This window comes from Anolis carolinensis, unplaced genomic scaffold (assembly GCF_035594765.1).
Source record: "Anolis carolinensis isolate JA03-04 unplaced genomic scaffold, rAnoCar3.1.pri scaffold_13, whole genome shotgun sequence".
Taxonomy (NCBI): domain Eukaryota; kingdom Metazoa; phylum Chordata; class Lepidosauria; order Squamata; family Dactyloidae; genus Anolis; species Anolis carolinensis.
The window spans coordinates 6,322,089-6,342,531 of record NW_026943824.1 but is presented as its reverse complement, the minus strand read 5'-3'; the positions used below and the strand labels follow the sequence as shown (position 1 = coordinate 6,342,531).

At 46.1% G+C, this 20,443-nt stretch overlaps 1 protein-coding gene across 1 annotated transcript in view; it reads left to right on the top strand.

The window, feature by feature from the left end:
- Positions 1 to 20,443, top strand: part of LOC100552814 (voltage-dependent T-type calcium channel subunit alpha-1H) — a 233,250-nt gene that overhangs the window by 130,571 nt on the left and 82,236 nt on the right. Inside the window, 5 exon segments of the mRNA XM_062964569.1 lie at positions 637 to 734; positions 2,607 to 2,766; positions 10,372 to 10,687; positions 17,092 to 17,184; positions 18,990 to 19,746. Coding sequence (XP_062820639.1) covers positions 637 to 734; positions 2,607 to 2,766; positions 10,372 to 10,687; positions 17,092 to 17,184; positions 18,990 to 19,746 — 1,424 coding nt within the window.

The following is a 20,443-nucleotide window of genomic DNA, read 5'->3' as shown; positions in this document are numbered from 1 at the left end:
TACAAAAATGGCTTGGATAATCCAGAACCTTGGATAAGCGAGGCTTGGATAAGTGAGATTCTACTGTACTTTCAAAGTAAGGACTACACAATTAAACAGGAAATAACCTGGTGGCACAGTGTGTTAACGCGCTGAGCTGATGAACTTGCAAACCAAAAGGTCCCAGGTTCAAATCCTGGGAGCGGAATGAGCACCCGCTGTTAGCCCTAGCTCCTGCCAACCTAGCAGTTCGAAAACATGCCAATGTGAGTAGATCAATAAGTACCGCTCTGGCGGGAAGGTAACGGCGCTCCATGCAGTCATGACCTTGGAGGTGTCTATGGACAATGCCAGTTCTTCAGCTTAGAAATGGAGATGAGCACCAACCCCCAGAGTTGGTCATGACTGAACTTAATGTCAGGGGAAACCTTTATCTTTTAACACTTTCAAACCAGGAACAGAAATTTTGTCACATAGTGTTGCTGTTGTTGTTGTGATTTAAAGCTTTGCAACCCACCTCGAGCCACAAAGAGAGGTTGTCTTGATTGTCCCACCAATGGATGCCTTTGGCACCACCGTTCCAGGTTTCCTTCTCCTTGGAAATGTTTTTCTTTTGGAATAATATTTCATCTGACTCTTTCTTTCCTTTTTCCTTAGCATGATGGAGTATTCTTTGGATGGGCACAACGTCAGCTTATCCGCCATCCGGACGGTCCGGGTACTTCGGCCTTTACGAGCCATTAATAGGGTTCCGAGTAAGTCTGTTTCTAGCCCTTTTTCTGATTTTTGTGGGAGTTGGAATTTATTTTCTCTTTTCTGAACCCTGCAATTGCTTCATATTCTTCTAGTGTTTTCAATGCCAGTTCTATACTACTCTGTGGGTCTCCCAAGGCTGTCAGCGTATCATCTGCGAATATATTTATTTTATATTTTTGACCTTGTATGTGTAGCCCTTTCATGTCTTCTTTTTTTTTTTACTCAAATCCCTACTGGATTTTTTTTTCTGTGCTTTAAACTGATGTGATGAACCTGACCAATTTTGGTGAGGAATAATTCAAGTATTTCAAAAATGAATCCAAAGCAATAGAATAGCTTCCATTCGGTCTCCACTTAAAAGCATAACTTCAACCTATTTTAGACTGCAATACCCACTGTCCCCCAGCCACTCGGACTCAACATTTTGGACTGCAATGCCCAATATCCCCAAATAGAATCTATATTTTGAACTACAATCCCGATTGCCTTCACCCAGGATCCATATTTTGTACTGTAATGCCCATTGTCCCCCAGACACTCAGAATCTACATTTTGGATTACAATACTCAGTATCCCCAAATAGAATCTATATTTTGAACTACAATCCCCGTTGCCCTCACCCAGGATCCATATTTTGTACTGTAATGCCCATTGTCCCACAGCCACTCAGAATCTACATTTTGGATTGCAATGCCCAGTATCCCTAAATAGAATCTATATTTTGGATTACAATCCCCATTGCCCTCACCCAGGATCCATATTTTGTGCTGTAATGCCCATTGTCCCCCAGCCACTCAGAATCTACATTTTGGACTGCAATGCCCAGTATCCCCAACTAGAATCTACATTTTGGATTGCAATGCCCAGTATCCCCAACTAGAATCTATATTTTAGACTACAATCCCCATTGCCCTCACCCAGGATCCATATTTTGTACTGTAATGCCCATTGTCCCCCAGACACTCAGAATCTACATTTTGGATTGCAATGCCCAGTATCCCCAAATAGAATCTATATTTTGAACTACAATCCCCGTTGCCCTCTCCCAGGATCCATATTTTGTACTGTAATGCCCATTGTCCCCCAGCCACTCAGAATCTACATTTTGGATTGCAATGCTCAGTATCCCCAACTAGAATCTATATTTTAGACTACAATCCCCATTGCCCTCATCCAGGATCCATATTTTACTATAATGCCCATTTTCCCTAAGCCACTCAGAATATACATTTTGGACTGCAATGCCCAGTATCCATATTTTGGATTGCGCTTCCATTGTCCCCAGCCAGCCAGAATCCACCGTTTTGTGACACAAGAGACCAGCATGGCTGCATCTTCAAAATTATTGTTTGAATTGGGATCTGAATGGTTCACTTGTTCCTGGCTGCAGCTCACACAGCCATGTATATACACACACACACATTTCAAAAATGCAACTAAAATCAACTCACGTCCCCTTTGAAACGGGGCTTAGCTCCACAGCAGGAAGCAGCTGGTCTTTCCGATATCAAAAGGCAACCGGGGCTGTGGACTGCAGGGATGATAATGAATCTTAAACAGCATTGGCCGCCCAGGTAATCCTCCCTGATCCCCCAATTCACCAGCAAAGCCTTAACATTCACTTACGCTCCTTCTCGGATAAATTGCATCGTGACCCCGGTGCAAGCTGGATCATGTCTTGGATGGGAAACGGAGGACATCGGAGACATCCGTATCCCATCCCCGGAAATGCCCAGTGTGGACCTCCCCTAGTTTGAGCCGTGGTACCAAACAATGTAAGGCTTTGGCTGCGGATCAGGTTGGTTGCTTCAAAAAGTTTCTAATGAATCACTCAGCTGGATTTGTGTGTCCTTTTCTCTCGTCTTCTGCAGGTATGCGCATACTGGTGACCCTCCTGCTAGATACTCTGCCTATGTTAGGCAACGTCCTTCTTTTATGCTTCTTTGTCTTTTTCATCTTTGGGATCGTCGGCGTCCAGCTCTGGGCCGGGCTGCTACGCAACCGGTGTTTCATGGACACCAATTTCCAAATGTAAGTCTCCATAATAATAATAATAATAATAATAATAATAATAATAATAATAATAATAATAATAATAATTAAAGGCAACAAACGGAAAAGCAGGGGCACAAAAGACCAGTTATTGATTGACAAAATGATTCTAGAGAACTGTAAAAGCCGTAAGCTAATCTTCACATGACATGGATTGACTACAAAAAGGCCTTTGACTCACTCCCACACAGTTGGATTATCAAGTGCCTGTACGCCATTGGGATTTGTAAAAATGTTGGCACTTTTATTGAAAACATGATGGAGCACTGGAAAACTGAACTGTTTATTGGAAATGAAAGCTATGGACTTGTCAACATCAGGAGAGGAATTTTCCAGGGAGACTCATTGTCCCCTCTGCTTTTCATTATTGCCATGATCCCTCTGACAACAATCTTACAAAAAACAAATCCCGGCTATCAAACATCTAAGAAATCTCACAAAATTTCGCATCTGATGTACATGGATGACCTGAAGCTGCATGGGAAAACGGAAACTGAAATCCAGTCTCTGACTAACACTGTCCAAATTTTTAGCACTGATATCAGTGCTAAACATCAAGCGTGAACATGTGAACAACATCAAGCATGAACATGGACAACATCAAGCATGAACATGTGAAAACTGTGGTCAGCAAAGAATACACACAAAGGGTCAGAAAAATTCTCAAAAGCAAGCTCAATGGAGGCAACACCATCAAGGCCATAAACACCTGGGCCATACCTATCATAAGATATACTGCTGGCATTATAAATTGGACACAGGTGGAACTGGACAATTTGGACAGAAAAACAGGAAAACTCATGACCATTCATCATTCACTGCACCCTCACAGTGATGTTGACCAGCTATATCTGCCTAGAAGATCAGGGGGCAGAGGACTCTTAGAATCTCTTACTCTGGAGGCTTTTAAGCACGCTGGATGGCAATCTGTCAGCAGAAAGGGTTGGCCTGGATGACCTTTGGTGTCTCCTCAAACTCTATGACTTCATGTTAACTCTAAGGACCGTCTTTTGCCTCTTTGCCCAACATGGTTGAGACCTGTCCAAAAAATCCCATTACCAGCCCTCCGGTTGGTGTTATCTCTTCCATTCTCCTGCCGCAGGGTAATGGCTTTTCAGCGCCTCTGGGAGAGACTGGATGGGCTTTGGACACATCTGATAAGACCCTCCAGTGGGTTCCAAGCCCACCTCTCCAATCTCTTGTCCTGCGAGAGACATTCCCCAGACGTGACTCCTCCATTCGCCCTCCTGACTCGACAGTGTCTGCAGATAATAAAGGCCCAAGAGTTTGGATTGGACTCACAAGGTGATAAATCCGGAGATAGTCAATGCTGGAGAGCGTGGATAAGGCCCACCAAGTGATAAATAGCCACCCGATGAAGGGCGTCCTTGCAGAAAACCACGGCCATTCTCTGCAAGAGCGGAACTACATCTCTCCAGTCTGCTCCATTGACTCCATATCTGTCGGCTTCTCGGCTGATTGCATTCTTTGGCAGGGCAACAATTCCTTAATGCATGTCTTGGCCCACTGAGCCCAAAACAGGAGAGGACGACGGACGGGACGTGTTTTAGCCGACCAAAGAGAACTTGACAGTTACAATCCGGTGGCAACGCTCCTTTGCCCAGTGGGAACCAAGCAGAACTCTGGAAGGAATGCATTTCAAGAGAAGGATATTTACTGTCTGTAGCTACGCCGTTCGCTGAAATCTCGGCATTTTTAATTGTGTAATGAGGACAACCAGGTTCATTTGGGAATGTTTTTAAGGGACTGGGATTTGGGTCTTCTTAAGTGAAAGGGATACAACAATTTTGTGGCCTAGGCATTCACCTGATGTGCCACGGCTCCAGTAGGAAATGGGCACCTATGCACGCCTAATGAATATTTGGACACCAAATGGGTACCAGAAGTGCTCTGGGTGCATCAGAAGTATCCAAAGGGAAATCAGAAATGCACACTGTGGGGCATGTGAGCTCCCCAATGCACAACAGTAGTGACCTATATACATGAGAAATATCCAATGCGCATCAGAAGTGTTTGATCTGTATCAGAAGTGCCCAATGCCCGTGATAAGTGTCCCATGTGCAATAGAAGTGTCTGATGCACAAGAGAAGTGCCCAGTGTGCATCAGAAGCATCCAATGCACACGAAAAGGATCTGGTGCAAGTGAAAAGGGTCTGGTTCATAGGAGAAGTGCCCAATGTGCATCAGAAGCATCCAATGCACATGAAAAGGGTCTGGTTCATACGAGAAGTACTCAGTGTGTATCAGAAGCATCCAATGCACATGAGTCTGGTGCATGTAAGAAGTGCCCAATGTGCACCAGATGTGTCCAATGTGCACCAACTGTCTCCTAAAGACATCACAAGTTCCCAATGCGCGTGAGAAGTGTCCCATGTGCAATAGAAGTGTCTGATGCACAAGAGAAGTGCCCAGTGTGCATCAGAAGCATCCAATGCACATGAAAAGGATCTGGTGCAAGTGAAAAGGGTCTGGTTCATACAAGAAGTGCCCAATGTGCACTAGATGTGTCCAGTGTGCACCAACAGTCCCCTGAAGACATCATAAGTTCCCAAGTGAAAAGGGTCTGGTTCATAGGAGAAGTGCCCAATGTGCATCAGAAGCATCCAATGCACATGAAAAGGGTCTGGTTCATACGAGAAGTACTCAGTGTGTATCAGAAGCATCCAATGCACATGAAAAGGGTCTGGTGCATGTAAGAAGTGCCCAATGTGCACCAGATGTGTCCAATGTGCACCAACTGTCTCCTAAAGACATCATAAGTTCCCAATGTGCGTGAGAAGTGTCCCATGTGCAATAGAAGTGTCTGATGCACAAGAGAAGTACCCAGTGTGCATCAGAAGCATCCAATGCACATGCAAAGGGTCTGGTGCATGTGAAAAGGTCTGGTTCATACAAGAAGTGCCCAATGTGCATCAGACGTGTCCAGTGTGCACCAACAGTCTCCTAAAGACATCACAAGTTCCCAATGCACGTGAGAAGTGTCTGACATGTATCAGAAGTGCTCAGTATACATCAGCAGTGTCCAATGCACATGGTAAGGATCTAGTGCACATCAGAAGTGTCTTATTCATATACAAAGTGTCTTGTGCACATGAGAAGTACCCAGTATGGATCAAAAGTGTTCAGTGAACCTCAAAGGTTCCCAATGAACACCACAAGAGCCCAGTGTACTCACAAGAGGTGTGCAATACACATAGAGGTGCTCAGTGTACATCTCAAGTGCACAATCAAATGATAAGTGTCAAATAAATGTCTGGTGCACATGGAAGGCATCTGATGTGCATGGAAAGCATCTGGTGCACATGAGAGGTGTCCAATACACATGAGAGGTGCCCGATGCACACCGGAAGTGTCCAGTGTACATCAGAAGTCCCCAGTGGATGTCACAACGGCCCAGTGCACATTGGAAGAACCTTGTGCACACATCTGAAGCGCCCGATGCTCACCCGGAGCGCCACATGCACATCGCAAGCACGTTGCTGAGGCTCCTCTCAATTTCAGAAGCTCTTGTTGGTGACTCAATGAAATCAAATAATCCCATGCAGAGGAAAGTCTGGGGGCGGCGGTTGGCGGAAAGGGAGCTCTCCGGCAATTAAAACGGGCGGCTATCTCAGCCGAACAGGAACAGGAGAGCGGATCCCCCAGCAATTAAAAAGAGATTGCCGATAAGCCTCCGCCGGAGCCCGCTTGTTTCTCCGCCTCCCCATCGGGCCACCCAAAGAGCCTGGAACGGCCGTGTGGCCGAGTCGCTTTCCGTTAATACATCTGCCAATGGAGGGAGGTTTCTTGTTTTCTTTTCAAAATTAATACCCTTTGAAATTACGATGAAATTTGTTAGGAGTTTGAAAGCTGAAAGGAGGAACGATGTCTGGTCAAAGACTTGGGTTGATGGCCTTTTGAGGCATCTGAAGAACTTGCGACAGTTGGATGGAGATGTCCCCATATTGGCTCTTGTGTCCCCTTCTTTTAACCTTCTTTTCTCCAAACTAAATCTATCAAAATGTCTAAACTATTCCTCAGAGGGATTTATAGTTTCCAGACCTTCCTTCTCTGAACATTTTCCAGCTTGTCTATATCCAATTTGAATTGTGCCCAGAACTGGATATAATGTATATACTCGAGTATAAGCCTAGTTTTTCAGCCCTTTTTTTAAGACTGAAAAAGCCCCCCTTGGCTTATAATCGAGTGAGGGTCCTGGCTGGCTTATATTTGGGTCAGCTTATACTCGAGAATATATGGTACATTTATTATTTTTCTCTATTATTATTGGTATTATTACATTTATTATTTTTCTCTATTATTATTGGTATTATTACATTTATTATTTTTCTCTATTATTAGTGGTATTATTACATTTATTATTTTTCTCTATAATGGGCGGACAGGACTGGGATGGGCAGAGTTACGAGCCATGAGGCAGGGCTGAGCTTCTATCTCTGTCCTTGCCAGGACACAGGGGGCGGGGCTAGAGGAGGGGCGGGGCCTCTTCCCAAGTGCTTGATGGGGCTGGACCTCTATACCCCGCCCCCATGTTCTAACAAGCGCCTCAGGGGAGATATAGAGGCTCAGCCCTGTCTCGGGCTCTTGGAAGGAGGCCCCGCCCCTGCCCCTAGCCCCGCCCTTTAGTCCTAAAAGGCCTCTCAGGAGAGGTATAGAGGCTCAGTCCTGTCTCAGGCTCCTGGAAGGAGGCCCCACCCCTTCCCCTAGCCCCACCCTTTAGACCTAAAAGGCCTCTCAGGAGAAACATAGAGGCTCAGCCCTGTCTCGGGCTCTTGGAAGGAGGCCCCGCCCCTGCCCCTAGCCCCGCCCTTTAGTCCTAAAAGGCCTCTCAGGAGAAATATAGAGGCTCAGTCCTGTCTCAGGCTCCTGGAAGGAGGCCCCACCCCTTCCCCTAGCCCCACCCTTTAGACCTAAAAGGCCTCTCAGGAGAAACATAGAGGCTCAGCCCTGTCTCGGGCTCTTGGAAGGAGGCCCCGCCCCTGCCCCTAGCCCCGCCCTTTAGTCCTAAAAGGCCTCTCAGGAGAGGTATAGAGGCTCAGTCCTGTCTCAGGCTCCTGGAAGGAGGCCCCACCCCTTCCCCTAGCCCCACCCTTTAGACCTAAAAGGCCTCTCAGGAGAAACATAGAGGCTCAGCCCTGTCTCGGGCTCTTGGAAGGAGGCCCCGCCCCTGCCCCTAGCCCCGCCCTTTAGTCCTAAAAGGCCTCTCAGGAGAAATATAGAGGCTCAGCCCTGTCTCGGGTTCTTGGAAGGAGGCCCCGCCCCTGCCCCTAGCCCCGCCCTTTAGTCCTAAAAGGCCTCTCAGGAGAAACATAGAGGCTCAGCCCTGTCTCGGGCTCTTGGAAGGAGGCCCCGCCCCTGCCCCTAGCCCCGCCCTTTAGTCCTAAAAGGCCTCTCAGGAGAAATATAGAGGCTCAGCCCTGTCTCGGGTTCTTGGAAGGAGGCCCCGCCCCCGCCCCTAGCCCTGTCCTTTAGACCTAAAAGGCCTCTCAGGAGAAATATAGAGGCTCAGCCCTGTCTCGGGTTCTTGGAAGGAGGCCCCGCCCCTTCCCCTAGCCCCACCCTTTAGACCTAAAAGGCCTCTCAGGAGAAATATAGAGGCTCAGCCCTGTCTCGGGTTCTTGGAAGGAGGCCCCGCCCCCGCCCCTAGCCCTGTCCTTTAGACCTAAAAGGCCTCTCAGGAGAAATATAGAGGCTCAGCCGTGTCTCGGGTTCTTGGAAGGAGGCCCCGCCCCTGCCCCTAGCCCCGCCCTTTAGTCCTAAAAGGCCTCTCAGGAGAAACATAGAGGCTCAGCCCTGTCTCGGGCTCTTGGAAGGAGGCCCCGCCCCTGCCCCTAGCCCCGCCCTTTAGTCCTAAAAGGCCTCTCAGGAGAAATATAGAGGCTCAGCCCTGTCTCGGGTTCTTGGAAGGAGGCCCCGCCCCTGCCCCTAGCCCCGCCCTTTAGTCCTAAAAGGCCTCTCAGGAGAAACATAGAGGCTCAGCCCTGTCTCGGGCTCTTGGAAGGAGGCCCCGCCCCTGCCCCTAGCCCCGCCCTTTAGTCCTAAAAGGCCTCTCAGGAGAAATATAGAGGCTCAGCCCTGTCTCGGGCTCTTGGAAGGAGGCCCCGCCCCTGCCCCTAGCCCTGCCCTTTAGTCCTAAAAGGCCTCTCAGGAGAAATATAGAGGCTCAGCCCTGTCTCGGGTTCTTGGAAGGAGGCCCCGCCCCCGCCCCTAGCCCTGTCCTTTAGACCTAAAAGGCCTCTCAGGAGAAATATAGAGGCTCAGCCGTGTCTCGGGTTCTTGGAAGGAGGCCCCGCCCCTGCCCCTAGCCCCGCCCTTTAGTCCTAAAAGGCCTCTCAGGAGAAACATAGAGGCTCAGCCCTGTCTCGGGCTCTTGGAAGGAGGCCCCGCCCCTGCCCCTAGCCCCGCCCTTTAGTCCTAAAAGGCCTCTCAGGAGAAATATAGAGGCTCAGCCGTGTCTCGGGTTCTTGGAAGGAGGCCCCGCCCCTGCCCCTAGCCCCGCCCTTTAGTCCTAAAAGGCCTCTCAGGAGAAACATAGAGGCTCAGCCCTGTCTCGGGCTCTTGGAAGGAGGCCCCGCCCCTGCCCCTAGCCCCGCCCTTTAGTCCTAAAAGGCCTCTCAGGAGAAATATAGAGGCTCAGCCCTGTCTCGGGCTCTTGGAAGGAGGCCCCGCCCCTGCCCCTAGCCCTGCCCTTTAGTCCTAAAAGGCCTCTCAGGAGAAATATAGAGGCTCAGCCCTGTCTCGGGTTCTTGGAAGGAGGCCCCGCCCCCGCCCCTAGCCCTGTCCTTTAGACCTAAAAGGCCTCTCAGGAGAAATATAGAGGCTCAGCCCTGTCTCGGGTTCTTGGAAGGAGGCCCCGCCCCTTCCCCTAGCCCCACCCTTTAGACCTAAAAGGCCTCTCAGGAGAAACATAGAGGCTCAGCCCTGTCTCGGGCTCTTGGAAGGAGGCCCCGCCCCTGCCCCTAGCCCCGCCCTTTAGTCCTAAAAGGCCTCTCAGGAGAGGTATAGAGGCTCAGCCCTGTCTCAGGCTCCTGGAAGGAGGCCCCACCCCTTCCCCTAGCCACACCCTTTAGACCTAAAAGGCCTCTCAGGAGAAATATAGAGGCTCAGCCCTGTCTTGGGTTCTTGGAATGAGGCCCCGCCCCTGCCCCTAGCCCCGCCCTTTAGTCCTAAAAGGCCTCTCAGGAGAGGTATAGAGGCTCAGCCCTGTCTCCGGCTCTTGGGAAGAAGCCACGCCCACTCCTCTAGCTCCGCCCCCTGTGTCCTAACAGGCGCCTCAGGGGCTCAGCCTTGTCTCAAGCACTGAGGAAGGGGCCCCGCCCTTCCTCTGGCCCCGCCCCCGCCCCCAAATGCACCCATGGCCATCACCGCCCCCCTGGATCGCTGCAGCCCCCACCAATCACTGGCAATCACTGCTTTAGACATACACATGTGTGGTCAACACCAACTTCCTCTTTCATGTGCGGCACATAACATTTTTTCCATCTCATAATCTCCATCGAGAAAATATCTCACCAAAGGTATTAATGCGTCTTTGTTTCCCCCCTTCCTTCCCACCCACTCGAGGTCCTACAACTTGACTTTCCTGCATCCGTACTACCGGCCGGAGGAAGGGGAGGAGAACCCGTTCATCTGCTCGTCGCACCGGGACAACGGCATGCAGAAGTGCTCGGGCATCCCCAACCGCAAGGAGTTCAAGGTGGAGTGCACGCTGAGCATGGACTCCTACAGCCCCCAGGCCTACCCCGTGGACCTCAGCAGCCGCAACGGCTGTATAAACTGGAACCAGTACTACAACGTTTGCAGGACGGGCGACTTGAACCCGCACAGCGGAGCTATTAATTTTGATAATATTGGCTATGCTTGGATAGCTATCTTTCAGGTAAGGGCCCCTCGGTGCCGCCTTCTTATTCTTCAGAGAAGCAGGTTGGTTGGACGAATGGGTTTCCTTGGCTTGGATCAAAGTGGGATCTTGCCATTGTTTGGAGGAATAATTTCATGGGCTGTGTGGCCATGTTCCAGAGGTATTCTCTCCTGACGTTTCGCCCACATCTATGGCAGGCATCCTCAGAGGTTGTGAGGCATGGAGAGACTAGGCAAGGAAGGCAAATATATATCTGTGGAGAGTCCAGGGTGTGACAAGAGTCCTTTGTCAGTTAGAAGTCAGCGTTAATGTTGCAGTTAATCACCCTAATTAGCATTGGAAAGGTTTGTCTCTAGCCTGGGGGGCATCCTTTGTTCAGAGTCATTAGCCGTCCCTAGGGCTCCTCTGCTCTCAGAGTGTTGCTTCCCATCTACGGTTCTGATTTTTGAGTTTTTTAATACTGGTAGCCAGATTTTGTTCATTTTCATGGTTTCCTCCTTTCTGTTGAAGTTGTCCACATGCTTGTGGATTTCAATGGCTTCTCTGTGTAGTCTGGCATGATAGTTGTTGGAGTGGTCAAGCATTTCTGTGTTCTCAAATAATATACTATGTCAACAAGCTCAATGTTGACCTCGGTATTCAATTTGCACCCAGCTCTTCCTTGGAAACATTTCCAGCTCTGAGTTGTTGTATGTTTTTCGGGCTGTGTGGCCATGTTCCAGAAGTATTCTCTCCTGACGTTTCGCCCACATCTATGGCAGGCATCCTCAGAGGTTGTGAGGTCTGTTGGAAACTAGGCAAGAAAAAAACCCCCTTTTTTCAGTAGTAGGCCAGTGTGAATGTTGCAGTTAATCACCCTAATTTTTTTCTCACACCCTGGACTTTCCACAGATAAATAAACCCCACTTGCCTAGTTTCCAACAGACCTTTGAAGCTGCAAGGCTGTTCAATCTAATCAAGCTGGCCAATTGCAACATGCACACTTGCCTAGTTTCCAAAAGACCTCACAACCTCTGAGGATGCCTGCCATACATGTGGGCGAAACGTCAGGAGAGAATGCTTCTGGAACATGGCCATACAGCCTGAAAAACATACAACAACCCTGTGATCCCGGCCATGAAAGCCTTCGACAACACATTTCCAGCTCCTTCTTAGCTTTCTGGGCTTTTCCATTTCTTGATTTGACGTTACCCCGAGTCCTCCTTGCGCTGTGTATTTTATTTCATTCTCCCCATGCCAATGGCAGGACTAGTTAGCATAATAAATCAAGCCCTCATGAATATGTAATGAGGGCTCATTTATTACCCATCCCGACAAGCGCCGTTTGGTTTCTATCCCAGGCGGAGTGTGCGAGGATATCCGCATAATCCATCCTTGGAAAAGTGACTGTTTTGGATTGCTGTCCCTGCCATATGGCCGAGGGATGCTGGAGGTTGCAGTCCAAATGAATTCTGGTTTGGGTGGCATCACTCCAGTCTACGTCGGGGATGTCAACACATTCCTAGAGTTGTCCTTTTTCGGTGTTGTTGTATTGTTATCACAACAGTATTGGCAAGATTTTGCCGCCATTGCCTTGTTTTGAGGCTGAGAGAGCATGACTTCCTTTTTTCCGTCATTTCTGTCTGAGCTCTCCAGAGTTCAGTGACATTTTAAATTATTTATTCAGAGGAGGTTTACCCTGAGGCTGAGAGAGTGTGACTTCCTAACCTCACCAAGGCTGGACATGGAGTTCGAATCCTGTTCTCCTCAGATCCTAACCCAAAACCAAAGCACTAGGTCCTGCAAATATTGGGCCGTTGCCTTCCTCCGAGGCTGAGAGAGTGTGACTTGGTCTAGTTCTCCCATTGACTTTCCATGACCGATTAGGGATGTGAATACAAGCCTCCAACACTCGAACATGGTGGAATTTTAGGGAGCGTGCTTCAATGGGTGTTGCAATATGTTTGTTTGGATGGATGCTGCAATCCCTGTCACTCTGGCGCTGAACTCACTTTTATTGCAAAGTTTTCCTTTGGAGAAACTAAAACCAGCCCTCAATTAGAGGCATGATTCTGAAAGCCTTGTCTGTGGGTTTGTTTATATTTTCCTGGAGAGACGGTGTCCATCGCATTTGCAAACGGACTTGGAAACGGTCACTTGCGGCAGAAATTAGGAACCGACTTTGCCTTTCTGGAGCTCATTAACCAAGCCAACGTGCCCTGAAAAAAGGGCAACGACAAAGGCCCGCCGGGAATCGTGACTTATTTCTCGCTGATTTGAGTCCGTTCCTCTCTTGTTGAGACTCCAACTTTCCAAGGTTGGAAAACTCCCTTAGTCACCTATGGCAAGCGCCGAATGCTTCCAGGAGACTTGTGTCACTTGCATTGACTTATTTACTGAAGCATTCGTTTTCTTTTGCGTCCTTAAATGACCCTCCAAAGTGTCATATTCTTTGAAAACAAGGGCATGGATTCCGTTTGGGGCTGATGTCTCCAATGTAAATGTGCTTATGTATCCTTTTAATAATAGAGTAAAATAATATCAGTAATAATAAATAGAGTAAAATAATAAATGCAATAATAATAATAATAAGATCAGAGTGAAATAATAAATGTCTTAATAAAAAATAAAAATAGAGTAAAATAAATGTAATAGCAACAACAATAATAGAGAAAAATAATAAATGTAATAATACCAATAATAATAGAGAAAAATAATAAATGTAATACCAATAATAATAAAGAAAAATAATAAATGTAATACCAATAATAATAAAGAAAAATAATAAATGTAATACCAATAATAATAGAGAAAAATAATAAATGTCCCATATATTCTCGAGTATAAGCTGACCCAAATATAAGCCAACCAGGACCCTCACCCGAGTGTAAGCCGAGGGGGGCTTTTTCAGTCTTTAAAAAAGGGCTGGAAAACTAGGCTTATACTTGAGTATATACAGTACCGTATTTACGAATTTACCACCAAAATATCATGATATATTGAAAACATTGACTACAAAAATGGCTTGGATAATCCAGAAACTTGGATAAGCGAGGCTTGGATAAGTGAGACTCTACTGTAGATACTAGACATGTCCAAAAAATCGTTTTGAATCGTATATCGGAATTATTTCGGATTGTTCTCGTTTGAGAAGACATTGCCTCACAGCGCAACCAGCAATGTAATTCGAACCATTGTTGGCCCATTCTCTAATTGTCTCTTAATGTTTAGTTAATTTTTTTCCCCCCAAATTTTTTTAAATATATATTTTTAAAAATATTTTAAAAATTGTTTTTGTTTCTGAAACCTACCTTGAATGGGAGCTTAGCGCAGCCTAACATGGCTGCCGCTCCCCGGCCAATCAGAAGCTTCCACGGTGGACGCAAAGGGTTTTGTTGCTGGTTCTTTCTCTTAGCAAGGGAATTTCTAGTTTTCAAAGTATCTTTGCATTCCTTGCCAGGGCATTGCTTGGTCCATTTCTAATGGAAGGCATTGGGTTGAGGCTTGTGGGATTACATAGCCAGAGACACCATTGATTTCCAGTGTCCTTCTTGCTTACAAATATAGCAAGGGAATTTCTAGTTTTCAAAGTATCTTTGCACAACTTGCCAGGGCATTGCAAATTTGATGAGGATAGCTCAAGAAATGAGGGCGGGAGAGCCCTGTAAAAGTCCCCCCCCCCCCCGGGTTCCTTTTTCTTTGCGCGATTGCGCATGCGCGTCCGCCATTTTAGAAACATTTAGAATCATTACGAATTTTCGGAAATATCCGAAATTTTTGGGTGAAAAATCGGAAATACTTTCTACATTGAAGGGCCAGCGCCCCCTACTTTAGAAACGAGAATTGAAACATTTTTTTCATCGATCAGACATGCCTAGTAGATACGTTTCTGGTTTTAATTTAAATTTGGTTCCAAACATCTTTGGTGTCATTTTATGGACTGCCTTCCAGAATTTACATTTACATTGTGAAAGGAGTGCAGTTTAATGGCTACGGCCCAACGCTATGGGATCCTGGGAGTTGTAGTTTGGTGGGATATTTAAGTATAATGGGAGATGTAGTTGTACAAAGTATCAGATGCATTTACAGTACAGCTTGGCACTGCTTTACCTGCCTTGGCTCAATGCGACAAGATCCCGGGATCTTCCATTTGATGTTGGACCAGGACTCTTGAGCAGAGGAGACTGAAGACCTTAGGAAACTACAACTCCCAGGATCGCATCGCATTGAGGCAGTTAAAACAGTGTCAAACAGCATTCGTTCTACAGTGAACCCAGTAGATGGATCTACTTTGGCAAGTTGGGCATATTTTGGGCACCTCCGGCAGCCAGAATTTTTCTCAGCGAGACACTTATTGCAATAATAAGAACGCTGTTTGTATTTTAATTTCTTAACCACAGGATAGGCTTTGAGTCCCTTCACCACTGACAGCGAAATTCGGGACGAATGCAAGAATTGAGTCCTCTATAAGTGACTATGCTTTGGGTGCATCTCCTCTGTTGAATGAATGCAGCTTGACACCACTTGAACGGTTATAGCTCAATACAATGAGATGTATTTTTATGAGGACTTTCATCTCCTTTGCCAAAAAGTCTTCTTTCTTGGATTCCTTTTGGACTGCCACTCCCAGCATCCTGGCTAAGGGATGATGGGACTTGCAGTGCAAAAAATATTAACCCTTTCTTCATTCTTTGCGAGTTCCAGTTTGACAGATTTAAGGAACCACGATCGGCACCACTTCAGCCTGGGTCCAATGCAATGGGATCCCAGGAGTTGTAGTTTCCAAAGGACAAGAGTGCAAACTACAAATCCCCGGTGCCCATAACAGTTCAAGTGGTGTCAAACTGCATTCATTTGGCAGTGTAGATACACCCTTAGAAGAAGCTTGTTCTCATTTGGGGCATTAACGTTGCATTGTTGTCCTCCCTGCTGCTCCTGTTAAATATCCAAACAAGGGGGGGAAAGTGGGCTTTAACTAAATGGCAAAATCGAGCGGCGATTTTTGCTGTGAAACAAAGGAAAGCGAGGACTTAATTAAGATCCCAGGAAACGAGCCGTTCAAAGGAAAATTAAACATCGCATATTAGTGTCCGTTCTTCCTGGCAAATGGGGAAGCCATGTTCCGAGAGCCAACAATTCTCATTCAATCAGGGGATTCTGGGAGTTGCAGTCCCCAAAGTCCCATTCCCAAAGTAAAGGTAAAAGTTTTCACGACATTAAGTCTAGTCGTGTCCGACTCTGGGGGTTGGTGCTCATCTCAATTTCTAAGACATTTATGTGTTTTAAATGCAGTTTTTTTATCCTGTATTTTTGTTTTAATTGATATATTGTATTACTGTTTTATATTTTTATAGTGTGATTTGTATTATGTTGCCTATATTTTGTCCTATGTTGTTTGGGCCGCTGCCCCATGTAAGCCGCCCCAAGTCCCCGCGGGGAGATGGTGGCGGGATATACATAAAGTTTTATTTTATTTTATTATTTTATTAAAGAGCCGGTGTTGTCCGTAGACACCTCCTAGGTCAAGTGGCCACTGGCATGACCACATTAGTCTCCAGTTTTTAACATTGTATGCTTCAGGTTGATTTTAATGATTGTTTTTTACTGATGTTGATGTTTTTATTGGGTTAATTGTGCTTTTATTTTGTTATTGATATTTGATTGTTGTATCGGGCAAGGCCCCATGTAAGCCGCCCCGAGTTCCTTTGGGGAGATGGGGCGGGGTATAAAAATAAAGTTGTTGTTATTATTATTATTATTATTATTATTATTATTATTATTATTGAGTGCCATTACCTTCCCGCCGGAGCAGTACCTATTGATCTACTCACATTTGCATGTTTTTGAACTGCTTGGTTGGTAGAAGCTGGGGCTAACAATGGGAGCTCACCTCAATCCCTGGATTTGAACTACTGACCTTTCAGTCAACAAGTTCAGCAGCTCAGCGGTTGCTGAATGGGCGACCATTCCCAAACTTTGGTGTAAATCCGTTCTGGGTTTTCGTGGGAACTGCTCTTTTAAGATGGGAAGAGAAACCGGGACATTTGCTGATAATGTACAGTAGAGTCTCACTTATCCAAGCTAAACGGGCCGGCAGAAGCTTGGATAAGCGAATATCTTGGATAATAAGGAAGGATTAAGGAAAAGCCTAATAAACATCCAATTAGGTTATGATTTTACAAATTAAGCACCAAAACATCATGTTATACAACAAATTTGACAGAAAAAGCAGTTCAATACGCAGTAATGTTATGTTGTAATTACTGTTATTTACAAATTTAGCACCAAAATTGAAATATTGAAAACATTGACTACAAAAATGGCTTGGATAATACAGAAACTTGGATAAGCGAGGCTTGGATAAGTGAGACTCTACTGTATTTGAATCCAAGATATTCTCGCTTTTTCCCTGACCTTTCTCTCCTTTTTTTCTCCTCTTGCAGGTCATAACCCTGGAAGGATGGGTCGACATCATGTATTATGTCATGGATGCGCACTCTTTTTACAATTTTATATATTTTATACTACTTATAATAGTAAGTATGGGACGGGAAAGGCTTTCAACCTCATTACTAGCCGTTTGGATTGGGTGAAACCAAGCTGTTGCAACAAAGGGGTTGCAATTTATAGCTTGTTGTTGTTCGTCCTTGGTTGAATCCAGTCCAGCCGCGAGTTGAAACTTTGGACTCGACCAGATTGCTCCCAATTGTAAGTAGAGTAGAGTCTCACTTATCCAACATAAACGGGCTGGCAGAACGTTGGATAAGCGAAGATGTTGGATAATAAGGAGGGATTAAGGAGAAGCCTATTAAACGTCGAATTATGTTATGATTTTACAAATTAAGCACCAAAACCATCATGTTTTACAACAAATCAACAGAAAAAGCAGTCCAAAACATGGTAATGTTATGTCGTAATTACTGTATTCAAAACATCGCAATATATTGAAAACATTGGCTACAAAAACATTGGCTACTACAGTAGAGTCTCACTTACCCAAGCCTCGCTTATCCAAGCTTCTGGATAATCCAAGCCGTTTTTATAGTCAACGTTTTCAATATATCGTGATATTTTGGTGCTAAATTCGTAAAATACAGTAATTACTACATAGCATTACTGTGTATTGAACTACTTTTTCTGTCAAATTTGTTGTATAACATGATGTTTTGGTGCTTAATTTGTAAAATCATAACCTAATTGGATGTTTAATAGGCTTTTCCTTAATCCCTCCTTATTATCCAAGATATTCGCTTATCCAAGCTTCTGCCGGCCTGTTTAGCTTGGATAAGTGAGACTCTACTGTACTGTATTTATGAATTTAACACCAAAACATTGCAATATATCGAAAATATTGACTACAAAAACATTGGCTACTAACAAATTGACTACAAATAAAGATAGAATTGCATAAAATGAACTTACAGTAGCAACATTGTCAGAAATTAAATCCATAAAAAGTTCAATCCTTATTGTCTTTTGGATCGGGACAGGTGGCAAACTGTGTTGGATAATCCAGAACGTTGGATAAGCAGATGTTGGATATGTGAGACTCTACTGTTACAAATTGACTACAAATAAAGATAGAATTGCATAAAATGAACTTACAGTAGTAACATTGTAAGAAATTAAATCCAGAAAAAGTTCAATCCTTATTGTCTTTTGGATCGGGACAGGTGGCAAACTGCGTTGGATAATCCAGAATGTTGGATAAGCAGATGTTGGATAAGTGAGACTCTACTGTAACAAATTGACTACAAATAAAGATAGAATTGCATAAAATGAATTTACAGTAGCAACATTGTCAGAAATTAAATCCATAAAAAGTTCATTTCTTGCTGTCTAGAGAAACAGTTTTGGATCGGGACAGGTGGCAAACAGTGTTGGATAATCCATAACTTTGGATAAGCGGATGTTGGATAAGTGAGACTCTACTGTACTGTACTTATGATTTTAACACGAAAACATCACAATATATTGAAAATATTGACCACAAAAACATTGGCTACTAACAAATTGACTACAAATAAAGATAGAAATTGCATAAAATGAACTTACAGTAAACATTGTCAAAAATTAAATCCATAAAAAGTTCATTCCTTGCTGTCTAGAGAAACAGTTTTGGATCGGGACAGGTGGCAAACAGTGTTGGATAATTCAGAACGTTGGATAAGCGGATGTTGGATAAGTGAGACTCTACTGTAACAAATTGTTACAGTTTTGGATTGGGACAGGTGGCAAACTGTGTTAGATAATCCATAACATTGGATAAGCAAATGTTGGATAAGTGAGACTACTGTAATGTGTTTGTTTCCTTTTTCACCCCACTTTTGTCCGCACCCAGGTGGGTTCTTTCTTCATGATCAACTTGTGCCTGGTTGTGATAGCAACACAGTTTTCCGAAACGAAGCAGCGGGAGAACCAGCTCATGCAGGAGCAGCGGGCGCGCTACCTCTCCGACGACAGCACAATCGCCAGCTTCTCCGAGCCGGGAAGCTGCTACGACGAACTCCTCAAGTACCTCTGCCACATATACCGGAAGGCCAAGCGCCGGACTTTGCGCCTCTACAACAACTGGCAGAGCAAGCGGCGGAAAAAGGTGGACCCGGACGGCGGCGGCGGCGGGGGGCAAGGGCCTCCGCGGAAGAAGCGGGTCCCGTCCGTCCACCACCACCACCATCACCACCACCACTACCACCTCAGCAACGGCACCCGTGCCAATCCGGAGGGCGGGGATCTCGAACTCAGCGTGGTGAAGCCCAGCAGCCCGCTGCCGTCGTTGTCGCCGCACTTCAGGAACCCTCCGGATTCGGAGTCGGTGCGCAGCATCTACCACGCCGACTGCCACGTGGAAGACGCCCGGGCCAAATGCAAGTCTCCCAACGTCCGGCTGAGCCACCACGGAGGCAGCATGAACTACCCGACCATCCTGCCCTCTCCCGTGGGCAAAGGCAGCCTGGCCACCGTCCCCAAAGCGAGGCCGGCCGGAGGAGGGGCCGGAGGGGGCAACGGCTGTGCCACGCCACTGGCCATGGTCAAGAGCCCGGCCCACTTCAACATGGGTTCCTTTGAGAAGCTCCATCATTTGGTTGGAGAACACGGTAAGAGGTTTGGGCACGTGCATCTAATGGAATATTGAGCTACCGTAATAAATTTTGGGGATAAAGTGTGCTCAATTGTTTACATTGTTGACATTGCTGCACAAAATGATCTTATGATCATAGTGCAAGCTAGAGCCACTCCATAAGGTAAAGGTAAAGGTTTTCCCCTGACGTTAAGTCCAGTCATGTCTGACTCTGGGGTTGGTGCTCATCTCCATTTCTAAGCCAAAGAGCCGGCGTCGTCCATAAACACCTCCAAGGTCATGTGGCCACTGGCATGACTGTTACCTTCCCACCAGAGCAGTACCTATTGATCTACTCACATTGGCATGTTTTAGAACTGCTAGGTTGGCAGGAGCTGGGGCTAACAGCAGGTGCTCATTCCACTCCCGGGGTTTGAACCTAGGACCTTTTGGTCCGCAAATTCAGCAGCTCAGCGCTTTAACACATCAGGGGCCCCGAGAGCCACTCCATACCTGGCTAAATTTAAATGCAACGTGGGCATGGAAACCTACCTCTTTTTTACACTTCCACTATATATTAGAAAACTTTTTACCCGGGCTAGATTCGAGCAACTCGACATTGTCTAAACTAGGTAGACATCAGAATATCCTTTATACGAAGAGAACCTGTGGGTGCCGTGAGGCAGATGCAGAAGTGGAGGACACAGAACACCTTTTCTTAAAATGCCCCTACT